This window comes from Pseudorca crassidens, chromosome 4 (assembly GCF_039906515.1).
Source record: "Pseudorca crassidens isolate mPseCra1 chromosome 4, mPseCra1.hap1, whole genome shotgun sequence".
NCBI classification, from domain to species: domain Eukaryota; kingdom Metazoa; phylum Chordata; class Mammalia; order Artiodactyla; family Delphinidae; genus Pseudorca; species Pseudorca crassidens.
The window spans coordinates 20,405,102-20,427,570 of NC_090299.1; the positions used below are offsets into that span (position 1 = coordinate 20,405,102).

At 39.9% G+C, this 22,469-nt stretch overlaps 1 protein-coding gene across 1 annotated transcript in view; it reads left to right on the plus strand.

The window, feature by feature from the left end:
- NDNF (neuron derived neurotrophic factor) overlaps positions 1–22,469 on the plus strand; it is a 44,572-nt gene that overhangs the window by 19,022 nt on the left and 3,081 nt on the right. Inside the window, exons 2-3 of the mRNA XM_067735177.1 lie at positions 15,484–15,672; positions 21,490–21,614. Coding sequence (XP_067591278.1) covers positions 15,485–15,672; positions 21,490–21,614 — 313 coding nt within the window. The 5' untranslated portion in view covers position 15,484. The remainder of the gene's footprint in view (positions 1–15,483; positions 15,673–21,489; positions 21,615–22,469) is intronic.

Here is a 22,469-nt window from a genome sequence, read left to right on the forward strand (position 1 = left end):
TCCACTCTGATTCCCATTCTGTCCTCACCAGCTCTCGGTGACTCTTCACTCCAACCCTGTTAAGCACTTATTATCTCAACTACCCTTTTCCTCTTGGTATGCGTTAGCTCACACTGGAGGGCACTTTTATGCATGATTAATGTCCGCTTGACTCGATGGTAAAGAGTGGGACGGTATGGCTGTGTATTCAGTATTGTTGTACTCTCAGTGTATTTTTGGCATGTTTTACACAGCAGGGACTCTGCTGACCATGACGATTCACTTTTGAGGCTGATATGTGCTGCTGTTAGATGCTGCTGGTACATTGCCACGTTCCATCTTAGCTACGTTTCTGTTGAGGATGGCGTGTGTTGTTTCTTAACTGCTTTGGAGAACATTGCACAGGAAGTCATTTCCATTTTGTTTCAGATCAACAGGAAATAAGGCTTAGTTGCCAAACTAAAGTAAGAAAAGCAAGCGAGCATATTCCTCCTCCCTTAGGGGCTTTCATTATTCCAGGAATCATTAGCTTCTCCCAAGACAGTGGAAATGAGCCCAGGTATCTCAATTGCACCTACAGAGGAAATTTGGAGAGGAGGAGGATATTCAGTATCTTGTTCCAGCTTTATTTTGCATTATCTTCTAAATTGCTTTTGAATTTATCATATCTTCGAATCACCTAACTAACAGATGCATTTTAGGAGATCTGCTCCTTCCTTTAGTAAAATGAGTGTGGCTTCCTGAATCAAAGACTACTCTCTATCTCTAGTACATTTATTTTGGCCATCTCTATTGTTCATGATTCTTTCCATTGGCATTAATTATGGTAGGAATACAGGGTCACTTCCTTTCAAACCTTATCCTCTTTCAAGCTGTTCTTTTTTTTTTTTTTTTTTTTTTATTTTAAATTTATTTATTTATTTATTTTTTAACATCTTTATTGGAGTATAATTGCTTTACAATGGTATGTTAGTTTCAGCTTCACAACAAAATGAATCAGTTATATATATACATATATTCCCATATCTCTTCCCGCTTGCGTCTCCCTCCCTCCCACCCTCCCTATCCCACCCCTCCAGGCGGTCACAAAGCACCGAGCTGATCTCCCTGTGCTATGCGGCTGCTTCCCACTAGCTAACTACCTTACTTTTGGTAGTGTATATATGTCCATGCCTCTTTATCGCTTTGTCACCGTTTACCCTTCCCCCTCCCCATAGCCTCAAGTCCATTCTCTAGTAAGTCTGTGTCTTTATTCCTGTTTCACCCCTAGGTTTTTCATGACATTTTTTTTTAAATTCCATATATATGTGTTAGCATACGGTATTTGTCTCTCTCTTTCTGACTTACTTCACTCTGTATGACAGACTCTAGGTCTATCCACCTCATTACAAATAGCTCAATTTCGTCTCTTTTTATGGCTGAGTAATATTCCATTGTATATATGTGCCACATCTTCTTTATCCATTCATCCGATGATGGACACTTAGGTTGTTTCCATCTCTGGGCTATTGTAAATAGAGCTGCAATGAACATTTTGGTACATGACTCTTTTTGAATTATGGTTTTCTCAGGGTATATGCCCAGTAGTGGGATTGCTGGGTCATATGGTAGTTCTATTTGTAGTTTCTTAAGGAAGCTCCATACTGTTCTCCATAGTGGCTGTACCAATTCACATTGCCACCAGCAGTGCAAGAGTCTTCCCTTTTCTCCACTCCCTCTCCAGCATTTATTGTTTCTAGTTTTTTTGACGATGGCCATTCTGACTGGTGTGAGATGATACCTCATGGTAGTTTTGATTTGATTTTCTCACTGATTAGGGATGTTGATAATCGTTTCATGTGTTTGTTGGCATTCTGTATATCTTCTTTGGAGAAATGTCTATTTAGGTCTTCTGTCCATTTTTGGATCGGGTTGTTTGTTTTTTTGTTATTGAGCTGCATGAGCTGCTTATAAATTTTGGAGATTAATCCTTTGTCCGTTGCTTCATTTGCAAATATTTTCTCCCATTCTGAGGGTTGTCTTTTGGTCTTCTTTATGGTTTCCTTTGCTGCGCAAAAGCTTTTAAGTTTCATTAGGTCCCATTTGTTTACTTTTGTTTTTATTTCCATTTCTCTAGGAGGTGGGTCAAAAAGGACCTTGCTGTGATTTATGTCATAGAGTGTTCTGCCTATGTTTTCCTCTAAGAGTTTGATAGTTTCTGGCCTTACATTTAGGTCTTTAATCCATTTTGAGCTTATTTTTGTATATGGTGTTAGGGAGTGATCTAATCTCATACTTTTACATGTAGCTGTCCAGTTTTCCCAGCACCACTTATTGAATAGGCTGTCCTTTCTCCACTGTACATTTCTGCCTCCTTTGTCAAAGATAAGGTGACCATATGTGCGTGGGTTTATCTCTGGGCTTTCTATCCTGTTCCATTGATCTATCTTTCTGTTTTTGTGCCAGTACCATACCGTCTTGATAACTGTAGCTTTGTAGTATAGTCTGAAGTCTGGGAGCCTGATTCCTCCAGTTCCTTCTTTCGTTCTCAAGATTGCTTTGGCTATTTGGGGTCTTTTGTGTTTCCATACAAATTGTGAAATTTTTTGTTCTAGTTCTGTGAAAAATGCCAGTGGTAGTTTGATAGGGATTGCATTGAATCTATAGATTGCTTTGGGTAGTAGAGTCATTTTCACAATGTTGATTCTTCCAATCCAAGAACATGGTATATCTCTCCATCTATTTGTATCATCTTTAATTTCTTTCATCAGTGTCTTATAATTTTCTGCATACAGATCTTTTGTCTCCTTAGGTAGGTTTATTCCTAGATATTTTATTCTTTTTGTTGCAATGGTAAATGGGAGTGTTTTCTTGATTTCACTTTCAGATTTTTCATCATTAGTATATAGGAATGCCAGAGATTTCTGTGCATTAATTTTGTATCCTGCCACTTTACCAAATTCATTGATTAGCTCTAGTAGTTTTCTGGTAGCATCTTTAGGATTCTCTATGTATAGGATCATGTCATCTGCAAACAGTGACAGCTTTACTTCTTCTTTTCCGATTTGGATTCCTTTTATTTCCTTTTCTTCTCTGATTGCTGTGGCTAAAACTTCCAAAACTATGTTGAATAAGAGTGGTGAGAGTGGGCAACCTTGTCTTGTTCCTGATCTTAGTGGAAATGCTTTCAGTTTTTCACCATTGAGGATGATGTTTGCTGTGGGCTTGTCATATATGGCCTTTATTATGTTGAGGAAAGTTCCCTCTATGCCTACTTTCTGCAGGGTTTTTATCATAAATGGGTGTTGAATTTTGTCAAAAGCTTTCTCTGCATCTATTGAGATGATCGTATGGTTTTTCTCCTTCAGTTTGTTAATATGATTTATCACATTGATAGATTTGCGTATATTGAAGAATCCTTGCATTCCTGGAATAAACCCCACTTGATCATGGTGTATGATCCTTTTAATGTGCTGTTGGATTCTGTTTGCTAGTATTTTGTTGAGGATTTTTGCATCTATGTTCATCAGTGATATTGGCCTGTAGTTTTCTTTCTTTGTGACATCCTTGTCTGGTTTTGGTATCAAGGTGATGGTGGCCTCGTAGAAGGAGTTTGGGAGTGTTCCTCCCTCTGCTATATTTTGGAAGAGTTTGAGAAGGATAGGTGTTAGCTATTCTCTAAATGTTTGATAGAATTCGCCTGTGAAGCCATCTGGTCCTGGGCTTTTCTTTGTTGGAAGATTTTTAATCACAGTTTCAATTTCAGTGCTTGTGATTGGTCTGTTCATATTTTCTATTTCTTCCTGATTCAGTCTTGGCAGGTTGTGCATTTCTAAGAATTTGTCCATTTCTTCCAGATTGTCCATTTTATTGGCATAGAGTTGCTTGTAGTAATCTCTCATGATCTCTTTTATTTCTGCAGTGTCAGTTGTTACCTCTCCTTTTTCATTTCTAATTCTATTGATTTGAGTCTTCTCCCTTTTTTTCTTGATGAGTCTGGCTAGTGGTTTATCTATTTTGTTTATCTTCTCAAAGAACCAGCTTTTAGTTTTATTGATCTTTGCTATTGTTTCCTTCATTTCTTTTTCATTTATTTCTGATCTGATTTTTATGATTTCTTTCCTTCTGCTAGGTTTGGGGTTTTTTTGTTCTTCTTTCTCTAATTGCTTGAGGTGCAAGGTTAGGTTGTTTATTCGAGATGTTTCCTGCTTCTTAAGGTGGGCTTGTATTGCTATAAACTTCCCCTTTAGAACTGCTTTTGCTGCATCCCACAGGTTTTGGGTCGTTGTGTCTCCATTGTCATTTGTTTCTAGGTATTTTTTGATTTCCTCTTTGATTTCTTCAGTGATCACTTCATTATTAAGTAGTGTATTGTTTAGCCTCCATGTGTTTGTATTTTTTACAGATCTTTTCCTGTAATTGATATCTAGTCTCATGGCGTTGTGGTCAGAAAAGATACTTGATACAATTTCAATTTTCTTAAGTTTACCAAGGCTTGATTTGTGACCCAAGATATGATCTATCCTGGAGAATGTTCCATGAGCACTTGAGAAAAATGTGTATTCTGTTGTTTTTGGATGGAATGTCCTATAAATATCAATTAACTCCATCTCGTTTAATGTATCATTTAAAGCTTGTGTTTCCTTATTTATTTTCATTTTGGATGATCTGTCCATTGGTGAAAGTGGGGTGTTAAAGTCCCCTACTATGAATGTGTTACTGTCGATTTCCCCTTTTATGGTTGTCAGTATTTGCCTTATGTATTGAGGTGCACCTATGTTGGGTGTATAAATATTTACAATTGTTATATCTTCCTCTTGGATCGATCCCTTGATCATTATGTAGTGTCCTTCTTTGTCTCTTCTAATAGTCTTTATTTTAAAGTCTATTTTGTCTGATATGAGAATTGCTACTCCAGCTTTCTTTTGGTTTCCATTTGCATGAAATACCTTTTTCCATCCCCTTACTTTCAGTCTGTATGTGTCTCTAGGTCTGAAGTGGGTCTCTTGTAGACAGCAAATATATGGGTCTTGTTTTTGTATCCATTCAGCCAATCTGTGTCTTTTGGTGGGAGCATTTAGTCCATTTACATTTAAGGTAATTATCGATATGTGTGTTCCTATTCCCATTTTCTTAATTGTTTTGGGTTCATTATTGTAGGTCCTTTCCTTCTTTTGTGTTTCTTGCCTAGAGAAGTTCCTTTAGTAGTTGTTGTAGAGCTGGTTTGGTGGTGCTGAACTCTCTCAGCTTTTGCTTGTCTCTAAAGGTTTTAATTTCTCCATCAAATCTGAATGAGATCCTTGCTGGGTAGAGTAATCTTGGTTGCAGGTTTTTCTCCTTCAACACTTTCAATATGTCCTGCCACTCCCTTCTGGCTTGCAGAGTTTCTGCTGAAAGATCAGCTGTTAACCTTATGGGGATTCCCTTGTGTGTTATTTGTTGTTTTTCCCTTGCTGCTTTTAATATGTTTTCTTTGTATTTAATTTTTGACAGTTTGATTAATATGTGTCTTGGCGTATTTCTCCTTGGATTTATCCTGTATGGGACTCTCTGTGCTTCCTGGACTTGATTAACTATTTCCTTTCCCATATTAGGGAAGTTTTCAACTATAATCTCTTCAAATATTTTCTCAGTCCCTTTCTTTTTCTCTTCTTCTTCTGGAACCCCTATAATTCGAATGTTGGTGCGTTTAATGTTGTCCCAGATGTCTCTGAGACTGTCCTCAGTTCTTTTCATTCTTTTTTCTTTATTCTGCTCTGCAGTAGTTATTTCCACTATTTTATCTTCCAGGTCACTTATCCGTTCTTCTGCCTCAGTTATTCTGCTATTGATCCCATCTAGAGTACTTTTAATTTCATTTATTGTGTTGTTCATCGTTGCTTGTTTCATCTTTAGTTCTTCTAGGTCCTTGTTAACTGATTCTTGCAATTTGTCCATTCTATTGTCCATTCTATCTCCAAGATTTCGGATCAACCTTACTATCATTATTCTGAATTCTTTTTCAGATAGACTGCCTATTTCCTCTTCATTTGTTAGGTCTGGTGGGTTTTTATCTTGCTCCTTCATCTGCTGTGTGTTTTTCTGTTTTTTCATTTTGCTTATCTTACTGTGTTTGGGGTCTCCTTTTTTGCAGGCTGAAGGTTCGTAGTTCCTGTTGTTTTTTGTGTCTGTCCCCAGTGGCTAAGGTTGGTTCAGTGGGTTGTGTAGGCTTCCTGGTGGAGGGGACTAGTGCCTGTGTTCTGGTGGATGAGGCTGGATCTTGTCTTTCTGGTGGGCAGGTCCACGTCTGGTGGTGTGTTTTGGGGTATCTGTAGACTTATTATGATTTTGGGCAGCCTCTCTGCTAATGGGTGGTGTTGTGTTCCTGTCTTGCTAGTTGTTTGGCATAGGATGTCCAGCACTGTAGCTTGCTGGTCGTTGAGTGAAGCTGGGTGCTGGCATTGAGATGGAGATCTCTGGGAGATTTTCGCCGTTTGATATTATGTGCAGCTGGGAGGCCTCTTGTGGACCAGTGTCCTGAAGTTGGCTCTCCCACCTCAGAGGCACAGCACTGACTCCTGGCTGCAGCACCAAGAGCCTTTCATCCACAGGGCTCCTTAATTTGGGATGATTCGTTGTCTATTCAGGTATTCCACAGATGCAGGGTATATCAAGTTGATTGTGGAGGTTTAATCCGCTGCTTCTGAGGCTGCTGGGAGAGATTTCCCTTTCTCTTCTTTGTTCTCACAGTTCCCAGGGGCTCAGCTTTGGATTTGGCCCCGCCTGTGCGTGTAGGTCGCCAGAGGGCGTCTGTTCTTTGCTCAGACAGGACGGGGTTAAAGGAGCCGCTGATTCGGAGGCTCTGGCTCACCCAGGCCGGGGGGGTAGGGAGGGTCACGGAGTGCGGGGCGGGCCTGCAGCGGCAGAGGCCGGCGTGACGGCGTGACGCTGCAGCCTGAGGCGCGCCGAGCGCTCTCCCGAGGGAGCCGTCCCTGGATCCCGGGACCCTGGCAGTGGCGGGCTGCACAGGCTCCCCGGAAGGGCCAAGCTGTTCTTATTATGTAGGCTTGGCCATCTTTTAAAATTAGAGTGCCCTAGCCTTGGCCCTGCTGTGAACTGCACACCATGAGGATCAGAGGGAAGGAGATGACAGAATGGAAACTGTATTCAGATCTTTGGCATGTTTTAATTTTACATTGCTTTTTCATACTAATTTAATTTCCTTCCAGAATGAAAGTTGGCAATCATTTAGAGAAGTGGTAGAGGAGGTTGGAATCATTGCAGCTGAAATGCCTGTGAAGGTCCCTAATCCATAGATTATTGACATAATGAACTCTAAAACCCTTAATAATCATTCCACTCTGTAATGACAGCCTGCATTTAGAGAGCTTTAGCCTATGTGTTCTGTGCCCAAGGCTGGCTCTGCTCTGTTGGGCTATAGGCGTTGGAAATATTGCAGCTCACCCAGCACGGGCAGGAAACCACTCCTTAGCGCAGACCAGAAGCCCTTGACTTCTACCTGCTTCTTTCACCCTTTTCAAATATGGAAACATACCAAACCACAGAATGCTCTATTTCCCTCAAATTTGCAACCATAGTAGAGGCTACTTGTATATTTATAGGAACAACCAACTAATTTCAGTTAACATTTTCATTGTTTGCAAAAGACGGCAGAACAAAACGACTTCTGGGAATTCAGCTTTTTTCACTTTTTTCTGCCTTGAGGGAATCTGTAGGTCCAGGCTGGACATTCTACTGCGTCAAGTGCACAGACAGACCCCCCCGCCCCCGCCCCCCGCCCCCACCACCTCTCCTTGCTCACAGATCACATCCTGGCAGGCACGGGGGCCATCCCCCCTGACCAAGGCTACGTTTTTTTTTTTTTTTTCTTTACAGCTAGATCAGATGCTTCAGATTTATTATCAGATGTGGCATGGATGATTCAAACAAAAACAAATGCCCCTGAGTTTAAAAATAGAAGTTAAAAGACTAAATATTTGCACTTAAAAAGGAAAAGAAAATAACAGAAATCTCTGCGGCAGACCATTCCTTGAAATTATCCTCACTAAATTATAATCATGCACTTTCCACTCTCTGTAATTAAACATTAGATTTTATTTATTCCAGATGCATTTGTCTCAAGTAAATTCAGAACGCCCCATCCTTCTTTTTGGTCATTGTAAGTTCATTTCATGTTTGTGGCCTACACATGATCGGGCGCATTGGATAGTTTTTAAGTGCATTTTAATGACTCTATGAATTTTCTTTTTAATTGTATGCTATGTGTGGCCTGTTTATCCTGATGAATCTGATTATTAAGTTTTATACCATGTAATGTCTATAGGAGCTCGATGACATTTTTTACAAATACGTTCACATGTTCTACAAGGAATTTGCAGAATCTTGGTGGTTGGTGGTAAAGGGATGGAAGGATTTGCTTTGATCATATAACTCACAGGTAGGTAGAGCTGCCGGCTGCTGTTCTGAGAAATCTACAGAACTGAGAAAGGTTGCAATGCCTTAATTTATATGACATCTTCTATTCACAGAGCCTTGGAAGTTCCATGAAAACCTTAAAGAACTTTTTATTTACCAGCCTTGCAAATTTCTTAGATTAGTGAAATGATGTAACTAAACAGCAGTCTATAAATATTAAACGCAAGCATTTTAATGGTTTGAAATATTCACTACTCTTAAGACAAGGTTCTCAATTAGGATTTGTGGTTAAATTCATTGAATACCTATTTCAAAGTAAAAAAAAAATTAACCAGATTTATTTACTTACTCTCATTGTTTACACAGTTTCAAATAATAATTTTTTTTTTTCCTTGCGATACGCGGGCCTCTCACTGTTGTGGCCTCTCCCGCTGCAGAGCACAGGCTCTGGACGCGCAGGCTCAGCGGCCATGGCTCACGGGCCCAGCCGCTCCGCGGCATGTGGGATCCTCCCGGACCGGGGCACGAACCCGTGTCCCCTGCATCGGCAGGCGGACTCTCAACCACTGCGCCACCAGGGAAGCCCTCAAATAATAAATTTTTATTTTCACTAAGTGAATCAGTGGATTAACCAAGATGATAAGTTGACTATGTAACTGAAGATAACTTTTGCAAAATGACGGTAGTAGAGCTGCTGCTGACTTCCTGGGGAAAGTTTTATTTGCTTTTAGGCCTATTGTGGTTTTTTTGTGGTGATAGAGGTCATCCTGGGTGGTTAGTTGGTACACTGATAAATTATTCCAGGCCCCTTTAATTTTTTTTCTTGCATACCATTTGACCATTTTACAATTCTCAAGCATTTCCACAGGTTTGTGGGAAAAGGTTGTGCCAGGTCAGTTTGACTGTTTAAAAGCCACGTAGAATAAAATTGGGGGCTTCCCTAGTGGCACAGTGGTTAAGAATCCACCTGCCAATTCAGGGGACACGGATTCGAGCCCTGGTCCGGGAAGATCCCACGTGCTGCAGAGCAACTAAGCCCGCGAGCCACAACTACTGAGCCCAAGTGCCACAGCTACTGAAGCCCGCGTACCTAGAGCCCGTGCTCCACAACAAGAGAAGCCACCGCAATGAGAAGCCCGTGCACCACAATGAAGAGTAGCCCCCGCTCGCCGCAACTAGAGAAAGCCCACGGCGTAGCAACGAAGACCCAATGCAGCCAAAAATAAAAATAAATTAAACAAATAAATTTTTTAAAAAAAGGTCATGTTAATGCTGAAAATAAAGTCTTAGAATTATTTATGTGTTTTCAGTTACCCATTAGCTGCTCTACTCCCTACCCATTCTGGGACAATACAAATGCTTTATATCTCTACATTGGCATTTTGTTTAAAACTGATCTTCAATTCACCCACTGCGGTCCACGCTCCGCGTTCTCTCTGTGGGGTAGGGCAGCAGAGAGCCCAGCAGGGAAGGAGGCAAATGGGAGAAGCAGCTCCAGTCATCACAGCCCTCAAACATTCAAAAGCAGCTCCCCTCCACCCTTCTAGAGCTGTAGTGTTCACTCGCTCGCCAGAGAGGGGGCAGCAAATATAAAAATAAAATTGCATATTTAAAAGGTTCTTTTAGAACCATTGCTCATGTACCTTTACTCTAACATCAACTAATTGGATTCATATAGTGTATCTAAGTAGCTTGAATTTAGATATCTGTGTGTGTGTGTGTGTGTGTGTGTGTGTGTGTGTGTGTGTATAGTCTAAACTAATAATAGTTTAGTTTATTAGTTAAACTAATAAACTTTAATAATATTTAAAGTTATTTACTTTTCAGTGCCCAAACCTGTCTCTACCTTTCCAGGTATAGAATACATTGTTAATCTCATTGGACAATTATATTTCAAAACAATTTCTCCTTTTAATCCAGGACACATTGGCATTCCAAAGGTTAAAACTACCTCATATCTCCAATAATCTGGATTCCCAATAATCTAGATTAAAGTTTGAGGTATATCAAATCATTAGGTCATTTTTGTTTTCTCACTTCTGTTTTGGTAGGATAGGAAGGAATGTTCGAATATGGGGAAGGCCTCTGACAATATGAACAATCTCAGAGTTTTAGATTAGCATCTATGAACACGATTCACCAGAACTTTTCAATCGAAACAAAGTCAATCTTCTCAGTAATAGAATAACACCACCTAGTTTTTCTGGGCTGAAAATCATTGTGCAACCAAGTTGATTGATCTGCCTAGTAAAATAAAAATATTTGGAACTATCCTAGCAACTTTCTACTTCTGTTGGAACTAGACCCTTGACTGTAGAAAGATAGCAAGATTTCTTGCTGTGCAAACACATTTCCTAGATTATCCACAAGATGTCCATGACAGAAGTAATAATGCTGAATGAGAAATTCTAAGAAACGTTATTTACTTTAAACTTTAAACCTAGATAAGCTCTAGATACCTAGAAGTAACAAAAAGAAATGAGAGGAAAAGTTATGCCATTAGAGGGCACTTTTGTAATCTTAGAAGAAAAGTCTGTTCTTATAGACTGGATTACCCAAGGCTTATTCTTAAGCAGAATGTATTTTCAGTTGTTTATTTAAAAGTGACTAATTCTTAAGCTGAATGTCTAAGAGAGAACATTTTTTTTGGTAGGGAAAAAAATCTGTAAAATTCCATCCTTTAAACAATACTTACATAAAGCTTTAAATTTGAATAAGTGAATATAAATTGTGAAAACATGCACAATATGTCTGCATAATCGTTTTTTGATTAGCTATATTCAATGCTTCTTTTAAGTACATCTTGTTAAAAAAATACTGCCTGTAACCTGATCAAATTGAACAAATTATTAGGCTTCCCTAAAAACGGAGTATGTTTTTCCCCAGCAATACATGGATGTTATTAGATAACATTTTGAAAACAATAATCCTACAGAATATAAAGTCCTGTGTTTGGGGAATCATACTAATTTTTTCCAGTTTTATTGAAAAATAACTGACATACATCACTGTATAAGTTTAAGGCATACATCCTGGTGGTATGATTTACATACATTGTGAGATGGTTACCACAATAAGTTCAGTTAACACCCATCTTCTCCTGTAGATACAATAAAAAGAAAAGGGATCATACTCATTTTAAACACTTTTCTGAAAAGTATCTGTTTTGCCCATAGTTGATGTGGCAATTTAAATAGCTAAAATTGTTTCAGAAATGGAAAGTGTGACCTGATAGAACTTTAGTTGAGGATATACGATTTTTTTTTTTTTTAAAGAAAGCAAAAGATAGTTTAGTCTATTCCCTATTGGTGATTATCTAAATAAAAATGTCTACCTGAGCCAGTGTGAAGTCAATAAGCCAGTAAAATAATTTAACAAGTAAAATCTTAGTGTCAATAACTGTGAAGAGTATGAAATTTTACCCTCCTTGCAAGCTAACAAGTTAGCCTGCTGTAGTTTCATGGATGCTAGATGGCATGAGACTCCTGGGTCGGCGACAAAGGACTTTATTATGCAGCAATAGCAGGAGCCACAGATCCACAGCAGCAGCATTTTCTCCCACTGCCTGACCCCCCAATTCTCGTGGGATGATTGAAAGAGGGCCTGATGGCATCAGCCCATATAGTGGGGCTTATTATAAGAGAGCAGCCCTGAGCTTAGGGAACCCAGATTTTTATAATGGGTAACAATCACGCCTGCTCTTTGCTCCAGAAGCTTTATCTTCCAAGGCTGTTTACTATACAAACATCCTTGAAAAGATAATCTGGAACAAAGGCAGTCAGTTCTTCTGCTCCCCACATATACACAACCAAGCACAGAAACCCATGGAGTATTGTCTTTTGAACACTTACTCTGCATAATCCTATCATCTGAAGTTGTTCACTTTACTGAATATTACATGGCTAAGTAGCTGACGTGGGGGAATATATAATAATCATATTTACCACACTCCTGATAGTTTATATTTCTCATATCATATTGTATTCACTATGTGTTCTTATGTGTCCAAGCCTCAGTTTGATCATTTTTGAGATGAGATGAGATAAATAATAGGGCCTACATCATAGGCTTGTTGCTGGCATTCATGAGATAATAGACATGAAGCACTTAGAAGAGTGCCTGGCATGCAGCACATACACAACAAATTTATTAATATTGTTATTAACTCAAAATTCATCTCTGCTTATTAGCTGATTTAATAAAGAGAAAGTTCCTCCCACAGGCAGCTGAGGATGCTGGGAAAATTCCCACCAGTCATAACATGCCAGCTGTCTAACTCTGGGGCTGACCTAAATATCCCAAATACCCAGGGGCATTGGGCAGCTTGTCCTGTTCAGCTGTGCAGTGGTACTGTGCAAGTGACAGCTTTGCGGGCAAATGTGGGGCTCGTGGGAGAAGGCTGCCCTTGAGTGGTTCTAGGGCAAATACGCCCAAGTATCTCACACTCAAGTGCTGCCATGGCATGTTTGCTCTAAGTTCCTAATAAGTATGGAAAGCCAAATTCTAACCCTTTCTAAAGAGACATATTTTATTATCTGGCCCCTTCTGCTCTCAGGAGGCAAACTTTCAGAGATGCTACTACAAAGTAAACTGAATGTGTTTTATTATGCTGAAATAATAAGTATTTCTTTATAGGGGCGGCATATCAAATTCTATTCAGATTTTCCGTTTCTGTTGGCTGCAGGATGAAGGGCATCAGAGGAGAGGGACTGAGGGTCGTGAGTGGTGGTCCCATTCAGTCTACTCCACCATGTCCCTATTTGTTTTGAATAGGTTCACTGAGCTTTGATTTTTGATCCCCCCAGCCATCTTTTGTAGATATAACCTTTGTTTGCTTTTAGTAACTCCCATGACCTCTCGTTTACATCCCCGGCTTTCCTTGGGTTCCACCTTGACAATCACCTGGATATCTGAGGGACAGGTTATTTAATGAAACTCAAGGAGGCCTGTTCTTATTCCTAAACTGCTAGCTATTTGGGAAGAGGATTTCAGTGTTCAGTCTCAGAATCATCATTTGTTTTCAGAGTTTAGAGATCATCCATCCAAACCCTTCATAAAATTGAGGTCCAGAATTTTAAGTGAATTGCCTAAGATTACACTTCTAGTTAGCAGCTGAAACTAAAAAGTCAAGTTTCTTAGCTCTCAGTCAAACTCTCATTCAATGGCAATACAATTGAGAAATAGGATGGGAAATAAATGTACGGGCTCTGCAGTCAGATTCACTTGGGTTTATATCCTTTCTCTGCTTATGTTAAAGGAGGTTTATACTTATATAAGAATAGCACCTACTTCACAAGGTTATTGTGAATATAAATGCAACTTCGCACCGTGTTTTGCACATAGTAACTCCTAATTACTGCAGATATTTATATGGAAAATTGCAGAGCACATGGCAGAAAGCAAATTTTGAAAAAGTAAGTTAAAGGAACTTTCTGAGCAAGCTCACTGGGAAAAATTACTTCTCAAACTCTCATAGAAAAAAGAAAAGCTTATTCCCTTCAAAAAAATATTTTCAGTTGTATGAATCTATTTTTGGTAGCACTCAAAGAAAACTTAAAGTCAAGTGATGGTTTAAGTAGAGGTGACCGCATAGCTATAGCAATGACTATTTAGAAATAAAACTGGCATTCTCTTCATTTCCAATTATTGCAAATATTTGCATTTGACTTTCTCACTATTTAAAGTAGTTCAATGTAAAAACACTATATTTCCCTAATGCTTGAATTCCTTGATGTATATTGTCAAAGAGATAAGGGAAAACAACTCCTTACCTAGTTTTCTCTGTGAGGAAAACAGGCACCAAATCCTCAAAGGAAGCAAAGCCTTTCATTAGCACTTGAGGTGAAAAGAACTCGCCTACCTGCGTCTTCCTGTTGGGAAAGGGAAACATGTAGAAGATGGTGTCCTTGAAACAATCCCTAAAGCAAGGTGCCCTAGAGAATGATCCATGATTGCTTATAGGATTTTTAATTTTATTTTTATTTTTTTGCGGTACGCGGGCCTCTCACTGTTGTGGCCTCTCCCATTGCGGAGCACAGGCTCCGGACGCACAGGCTCAGAGGCCATGGCTCACGGGCCCGGCCGCTGCGCGACGTGTGGGATCCTCCCGGACCGGGGTACGAACCCGTGTCCCCTGCATCGGCAGGCGGACTCTCAACCACTGCGCCACCAGGGAAGCCCTGCTTATAGGATTTTTTATGAAAGTCAGTGATAAATGTCAAAGTGTAACTCAATGAAAACTGGAGCAGCAAATATATAACTCTGCTGGAGGTTAAGACAAATGACCTAAGTATAGAACTTTCCAATGGTCTTTTTTTTTTTTTTTTGGCTGCGCCACAGGGCATGTGGGATTTTAGCTCCCCGACCAGGGATGGAACCCTCTCCCCCTGCATTGGAAGCGTGGAGTCTTAACCACCGGACCACCAGGGAAGTCCCCAGTGGTCTTTCTTGATTTGAAGTAGGAATCCAAGCCCACTTTTTAATATGGTAAAAGTTTATATATAAGTGTTGTGTTGAAGAGTCTGGTAAATCTGTAATATTAGACACTGGCAAATAACTCACCTTGGGATTTTAGACAAATTGCTTATCCTATAAGAAAGTTAAACTTTATAATCTCTTAAAATCTCTGATTTATGAAAATCTGATTTGCAGAATAATTCTATATATGATCCTTAATCAAATTTTAAGGACAAAGAAAAGTAACTGTGTAGTGGTAATTTTCAGGCTCTCAGTGGGTCTCTGAGACTTATGTTATGGTTTAAGCTTTGAGACATTTGTATGGAGATGTCTACAATGACCATATTGGCTTCTGCCATAATGAAGGGGGAACTTTTCTCCCTGAATACCCAAGGAAGTCAATGCACCAAGAGTCCTTTTGTTTCAAAATCTTTTTAATATCTGAAATTCTGGTGAATTCATTGTCAACTTGTTGAAATACTTTGAAAAAAAAGAACTGGAAAGTCGCCTTAAAGCTCATGTGCATGTATCCAAAATACATAATACAGCTCTTTCTGTCAAAACCAAATAGTGTGAACCCTTCAGAAAGTTCGCAACTTGCCCAAGTGTTTTGCCTGTAAAATTAATGTAAGCAATTCTTTTTTGTTGCCCCAGGATGGTGCCTCTCCACTGGTGTATGCTGTGGCTGCTGTTACCACTCAGCTCCAGGACCCAGAAGTTACCCACTCGAGATGAGGAACTCTTTCAGATGCAAATTCGGGACAAGGCATTTTTTCATGATTCGTCAGTAATTCCAGATGGAGCTGAAATTAGCAGTTATCTCTTTAGAGACACACCTAAAAGGTATTCTCCCTGCAGGACTTCCTTTATCAATAAGCTCAGAACGGGTGTCTCTGAAAAAGAAAGTGACCTTTTAGACTTAGTTTAGGTAATTTGCAGTCAACCTCTGGATAGCATTGCCTATTTTTCTCTAAGTAAGAAAATAAAACGGCAGTGCAACGTCTAGCCATTAGACGTCTCTTTGATTCTCGCTGATTGTGATCTTTTGGGTGGAGAGAGAAGTCCTTGCGTGTCTAACGTTTTGGAATGGTCATTTTCTTTTCTTCAGGATGGTAGGAAATTTCTAAGAATGACTCTACAGGATGAATGCAATTAATTGAACACATATGATTCTTCAAGGGTTTGCATTGGCTTGTAAGGATAGTATTTCTTTGATCAATATGATTGGTTCTGAAAGCATCAAACCAAACAGAGATAAAAACTGGCCCCTTGGGCTTCCCTGGTGGCGCAGTGGTTGAGAGTCCGCCTGCCGATGCAGGGGACATGGGTTCGTGCCCCGGTCCGGGGAAGATCCCACATGCCGTGGAGCGGCTGGGCCCATGAGCCATGGCCGCTGAGCCTGTGCTCCGCAACGGGAGAGGCCACAACAGTGAGAGGCCCGTGTACCGCAAAAAAAAAAAAAAAAAAAAAAACTGGCCCCTCACTTATCTTCACTCCAACATCAACATATTGAACTCACATAATGCTTCTAAGTATTTTGACCTTTAAAACTTACATATATCAACATATATCAATCAATCAATCAATCAATCATATAAACTAATTATATTTAAAGTTACTTACTTTGCAGTACCCAAACTCCTCTTTATCATATTTCAAAAACAGTTTCTCCTTTTAACCTAGGGCACCTTGGCATTCCAAAGGATAAAACTATGTCATGTCATCAATAATCCATTTTCCAAAGATTGAGGTGTATCAAATTATTGTCGTCTTTCTCTTGTCACTTCAGTTTGTTTTTTTTTTTTTTCTTGGTACGCGGGCCTCACTGTTGTGGCCTCTCCTGTTGTGGAGCACAGGCTCCGGAGGCGCAGGCTCAGCGGCCATGGCTCACGGGCCTAGCCGCTCCGCAGCATGTGGGATCTTCCAGGACCGGGGCACAGAACCCGTGTCCCCTGCATCGGCAGGCGGACTCTCAACCACAGCGCCACCAGGGAAGCCCCGTCACTTCAGTTTTAATTGACAATAAGAATGGAACGTGGTGCTCCTCTTCCACTGAATGGCACAGACATGTTACCATCCGGTCAGTCTGTGTGAGAGTAGATAATCAGTTTTCATATTTTGACTGGTGTGACCTATTGTTTGGGTATCATTTCAGCACCATCTGAATGAAATTATTTGTTTGAATGGAAGTAATAGGTTAGGAACTGATTTGTCGGTAATATATAAAATAATTATGACTCTTTCAATGACATTCCTAAGACTGAAGGCACAAAATGCAAGGATGATTACACTAAAGGAACGCGATGTCTTAGTATTTACAGAGACTCAGTCTGTGAAAAGAAGGAAGGGTAGAGGAGGCAGTTTTAATGCTTCAAATTAGTCTTAAATGTCAGCTGAATTCATGCCGAACCATTTTGCTTGTCATATTCTTTTGTCTCTTGAAACTTTTGAGTGAATCCAAATTTTTCTTTAAAAAATTACTTTGATTTCCCAAATGTACTTGTGCACTGCTTTGCAGTGTTCTTTAAAGCACAGCATTCCTCATTATGTAATCATTTCACTTAATCAAATAAATGGTTTATCTTTGATCTTCCAGTCTCTTAAAAACTAAATAAGTTTTGGTTCTAAGCGCTGTCTTAAAATTACATTTTTTTTTCTTTGAAGCAACATGTTTTTATTATAAGACATTTCAAAACAACACATGCTCCTTTCCTCCTTCTGTTTTTATTTCTTTCATTTGTTCATTCTTTTGGGTTTTTTTCCCCCCCCCACAAATCATGATTGGAGACTTTGATATCTACATTTGGATGCAATGTTAACAATAGTTAAAGAGTTGTGGCCACAGTCATTTCTAGGGGTGAAATATGTGATGGGAGAACCCACATAGACATTGTTGATATTACAACTAAAGATGAAATTCCAGATAAAGTTTGGAAGCAGAGAATAGCAAAAGAAAACAAATTCATTAATTATGCTTATGTTTATACATAGATTCCAAAGTCTAAATGGTTCACGGAGTGTTTATCCCTCAACTCTGGCCTTATAATTTGGAGCATATTTGTCACATTTCTGTCTCCCTCACTAGCCTGGTGCTCATAGGTCGTGCCCTATCATCTCTGATTGCAGCTCCCTTCCGTGAGTGCACTGTGCATGCTAGACAATAAATGTTTGTCAAATTGTTAAAGTTTATTCAGATTGTCTTTTATCCCTAATCATAAGTGCTTCCATATGAAAATGTTGACTTAGAGGGACTCTCTGATGTTTCATATGTAAAATGATTACCCTGTGGAATGCAAGCATTGTTTTCTCTGTTATTGGTTGCTTATGGCCTGTATTAAAGTTACTAAGACACAGTTGCATACTTTTGGAAATAAACTACTTTCTTGATTGAAATGAGAACAGAAGATAATAGGTGAACGTGCACATTGATTTCAGCACTGGTTAGCTCGGCTACCCACATAAAAACCAAAAACAAACAAAACTAAAAAGTTTTGAATACTTTTAAAATTACACGATGCTAAATAAATTATTTTGTCTTACCTAATTCTTTGTAATGTTCATAGGTTCAGTCATGTTTATGTGGTTAATATCACCTATGCAACCTGGCCAAAGGAACAAAATTCTACTCTCCAAAAGTTGACTGAATTTGAAAATTAAACCATCTGACACCTCTCTTTAGGGATGCTTAAGTCCATAAAATTTCCATATAGTAAAGAGTGCAATCATCTAGTTATTTTGTTTGGATGATTGCCTAAGTTTACTATATTCCGAACAAGCTTTTTTTGCTTTTATAGGGTCTTCACTTTATTTGTCCTTCCACAGCCCTATTTCCACCCTCCAGCTCCTAATTCATCTTGGAATAATGAAGGGGGGAAAGCACATATATTTCCATTCAGATTCAGTATCTTCAGGTAGAAACAGACTAAGTGTAGGTATCCTAAGGCCAGAATAAGGTAGGTGTTATGATTCTTGGGTTCTGTTTATTCATTTAGTAATGCATTCATTAAGAAGAGTTTATCAAGTGCCTTCTACCTGCAGAAATCTGTGCTAAATGCTGAGAATAAAATGACATGGAAAATGAACCCTAAGTGGGCCTTTGTTGGGAAAATGACATTAATCGAATAATAATATAAATATATAGTAACAAATTGCAATAGGTGCCCAAAGTGAAAAGTATAGGACACTCGGAGTATGTGAGAGCACCTGAGCCAGAACAGTTAGAGAAGGCATCCCTGAAGAAGTGACATTTAAATATTAGTAAGGGCCTGTACATCAACTATATTTCAATTAAAAAATTATTTATTTACAAATATTAATAAGGACTAAAGGGTGTATTTCAGGCAGAGCAAACAACATCCCAATGGCTCAAAGAAGCCCTACGTGGTTCGAGCACAGAAAGCAAAAGGGATGATGACATGACAGTGAGGTAGGCAGAGGCCCCACTGCTGGGGAAGTTGTAGACTCTCTGAACAATTAAGGACTTTTTTCCCCAAAAGTGAAAAGCTAAACTTATTCATGAATCCAACAAATATTTATTAATAATTATTTTAGTCTCTAAGTCTTCATCAATGAGCTAAATGTCCTGCCCTCTTGTAGCTTTCATTCTAGTTGGGGGAGGTGGGAAAATAAAAAAACAAACAAAGGTGTATCTAATACATCAGGTAGTGATAAGTGCTTTGAAGAAAAATGAAGAGGAGTAGAACAGCTTCACGGGTAGGAAGGTGATGTCTTACATAAGGGGTCAGAGTCGGTCTATGGCGAGATGGTGACCGACTCTAGAGAAGAGAGTTGATGCAGTGACTGAGCACGTAAGGTCAACAGCTGGAGGATGAGCATCTCAGATGGAGAAACAGCAAGTTCAGAGGCCCTGAGGCAAGAGTGTGCCGTAGTCATTCCACAGAGAGCAAGGAGCTGAGTAAAGAAGGGAGAGAATAGAGGAAACGAGTTTAGAGATTTGGTTGGGGACGCAAATCATTGCAAGTTCTGAATGAGACAAGAAGCTCCTGGAGGGTTTGCAGCGAGTGTGTTCAGACTTAGGTGTACATGGATATCTCCTCCTGGAAGGAGGTAAATAAACCAAGGGGGTCAAAGTGGAAACAAGGCCAGTCAGAAGGCTATTGCAATGCTCAGACAAGAAAAAATGGTGGCTTGATCTGGTGGTAACAGGGAAAGTGGAACAAAGGGATGGACTCTGGGTATATTTTAAAGATGAAGCCAAAAAAAAAAAAAAAATGACTGCTGATTCAGTGTATGTGGAGTGGAAGAGTAAGAAAAAGTCAAGAATGCCTCTAAAACGTTTGTCCTGAGCAACTGGAAGGTTAGGGCTGTCATTTACTGAGTAGAGACAGACTGCAGAAGTTGGTTTGGTGAGAGAATGAGAAGTTTGGATTAGACATCTTAAGTTTGAAACTTTCAGTAATCTCTAAAGGAAGATGGTGAGAAGATAGTTGTCTCTAAAATTTAGCTAAGAGTTCAGGCTGACAATTTACATTTGAGAATCATTAAAATAGAAGAGCTTAAAGCTGTGAGCCTGGGTGAGATCACACAGGGAATGAGCACGGGTAGAAAAGAGTGTCCTAGCACAGGCCCTTGGTTCACCCCATGGGTTAGAGGTCGGGGAGGTGAGAAGAACTGCAGAGGAGGCTGATGGAGCAGCTGGCCACGGTGGTCAGTTTGGAGAGGGTGTTGGGGTAGATAGAGAGAGAATCGAGAGGCAAAGAGGTACCCAGGAGGTGCAATCTCTAGGAGGTGAAACTTGCTTATTTTTTGCCGTGAAACCAGTGAGGAAACCACTGTTTCCTCCCTTGCAAGATTATGGGCTTTGAAAGATAAATGGAATCATCTAAATTATTCAGAGTAAGAATATATAGCATTGTTATACATAGGCAATATTTTTATTCTACTTAAAAGTTCTTTTGAGACATCATTTAAAAAATCTAAGGGGAAAGCATAGAGGAGAATGTTTTGTTCTTTTAAAATGTTTTCAAATCACTAGGTTATTAATTCAACAGAAAATCTTAGTGACAGAGAAATGTGCCTTTCCACTGACTGACACAGTTATCTTTACCTTTTAAAAATATTTCTCAAATGGTCATTAGATACCTCTCTCCAAAAGGATATGGAATAGTAAAACTGTGAACAAAAGTCAAGATTGTGAAAGCCTGAATACAGTGTTATTTTGCCAGAGACCAACATGCATTTTAGAAGGACACTGCTGTGAAAATGATCTCTTGGAATGGTTGGCGCTTTAGAGTGCCCTTGGGGTAACTTATAAATTTATCGCCAAATTTATGGAAAATGCAGTACCTGTAGGGCAACGTACATGGAAATTCCTCTTGGTTGTGACTTACTTTGCACTGGTGTTAAATAACACCCCCAAACTGGTAAGTTTTGATTCTTAACTCGAGTAACACCCAAACTCCACATTTTGGTTCAATGTCTTTCAATTATTTCAGACTGTGTCGATGGTAAATCTGGTCACAGAACCTTGGGCTATTGGACTTCCACGGTTACTGCGGAAAATATCATGATTTATGTCAGATAGCCAGTTTGATTTTCTGTTAAGTGAATACAAATTAAACCAAGCGATTTTTCCCACTAATCTTGGTTGTAAGTGTTAGGATGAATTACCTCGGTCTGAAGTGGTCCACTTTCACCCAGGTATTTCTTTGTGGTTGAAGAAGACAACACGCCATTGTCAGTCACAGTGACTCCCTGCGATGCGCCCTTAGCGTGGACGCTGAGCCTCCAGGAGCTGCCAGAGGAGGCGAGCGGGGAAGGCTCAGGTAAGTGGCGCGGCAGACCTGACCCCAGACCTCTGGATGGATAGCTGAAAGGCTTATGAGACAGACAGCCTTCTCTTAGTAAGAAAAACCAGCATGGATACATGGGGGAAGCTGGAGATTTGGAGTTGGAGATGAGGGAAACGGAGGATGACATCAGATGGCGGTGATTTGGTGAAATAAAAGGTTGAGAGAGACAGGTGTGTGGGCTGAAGGAGTGAGGAAAGGCAAGGGGTGAGCATCGGCTTCCCTGGCTGTGGTTTGCAGTCTTGCCTAACCACTGGACTCACCACTGGGGGCTGTATATGCTACTGACGCCTGCATCCTACCTCCGAGGTTGTGATTTAATTGCCCTGGGGTGGGGTCTGGACACTGGGATGGTAAAAGTTCCCCTCCAGGTGAATCTAATATGCACCCAAGGATAAGAGCCTCTGATCTCTGGGGAGTAAAGGGTCGCCACAAAGAGAGAACAAAAGGGCATCGAGCCCCACGGAAAGTCCAGGATGAGAAGAGAGTCAGGAGGAATAGGTCAGGCATTTGAAGAAGATGCAGATGGTGGAAAGCAAATGACAGATACAAAGAAATGAGTAGAGTCTGTATGAGGCCCTGGGTTGACGCTGCTTCCCTTTATGGGGCAAAGGCATCCTAGCTTGAAGTGAAGGCTTGAGACTGGTGCCATGACAGGATGGTAGCCAGCTAGATACGTACAGTGATGTGGGAACGCTGTAATTAGGAAAATATTGAAAGGGCATATGGGGAGTGGTGAGATTGCGATAGAATGAGTAGTCACATGATGATTGTGTTAATTGCGTGGTTTAGGAATATGAAGTTCTACAAACCTCACTCTCAACCTGCAGT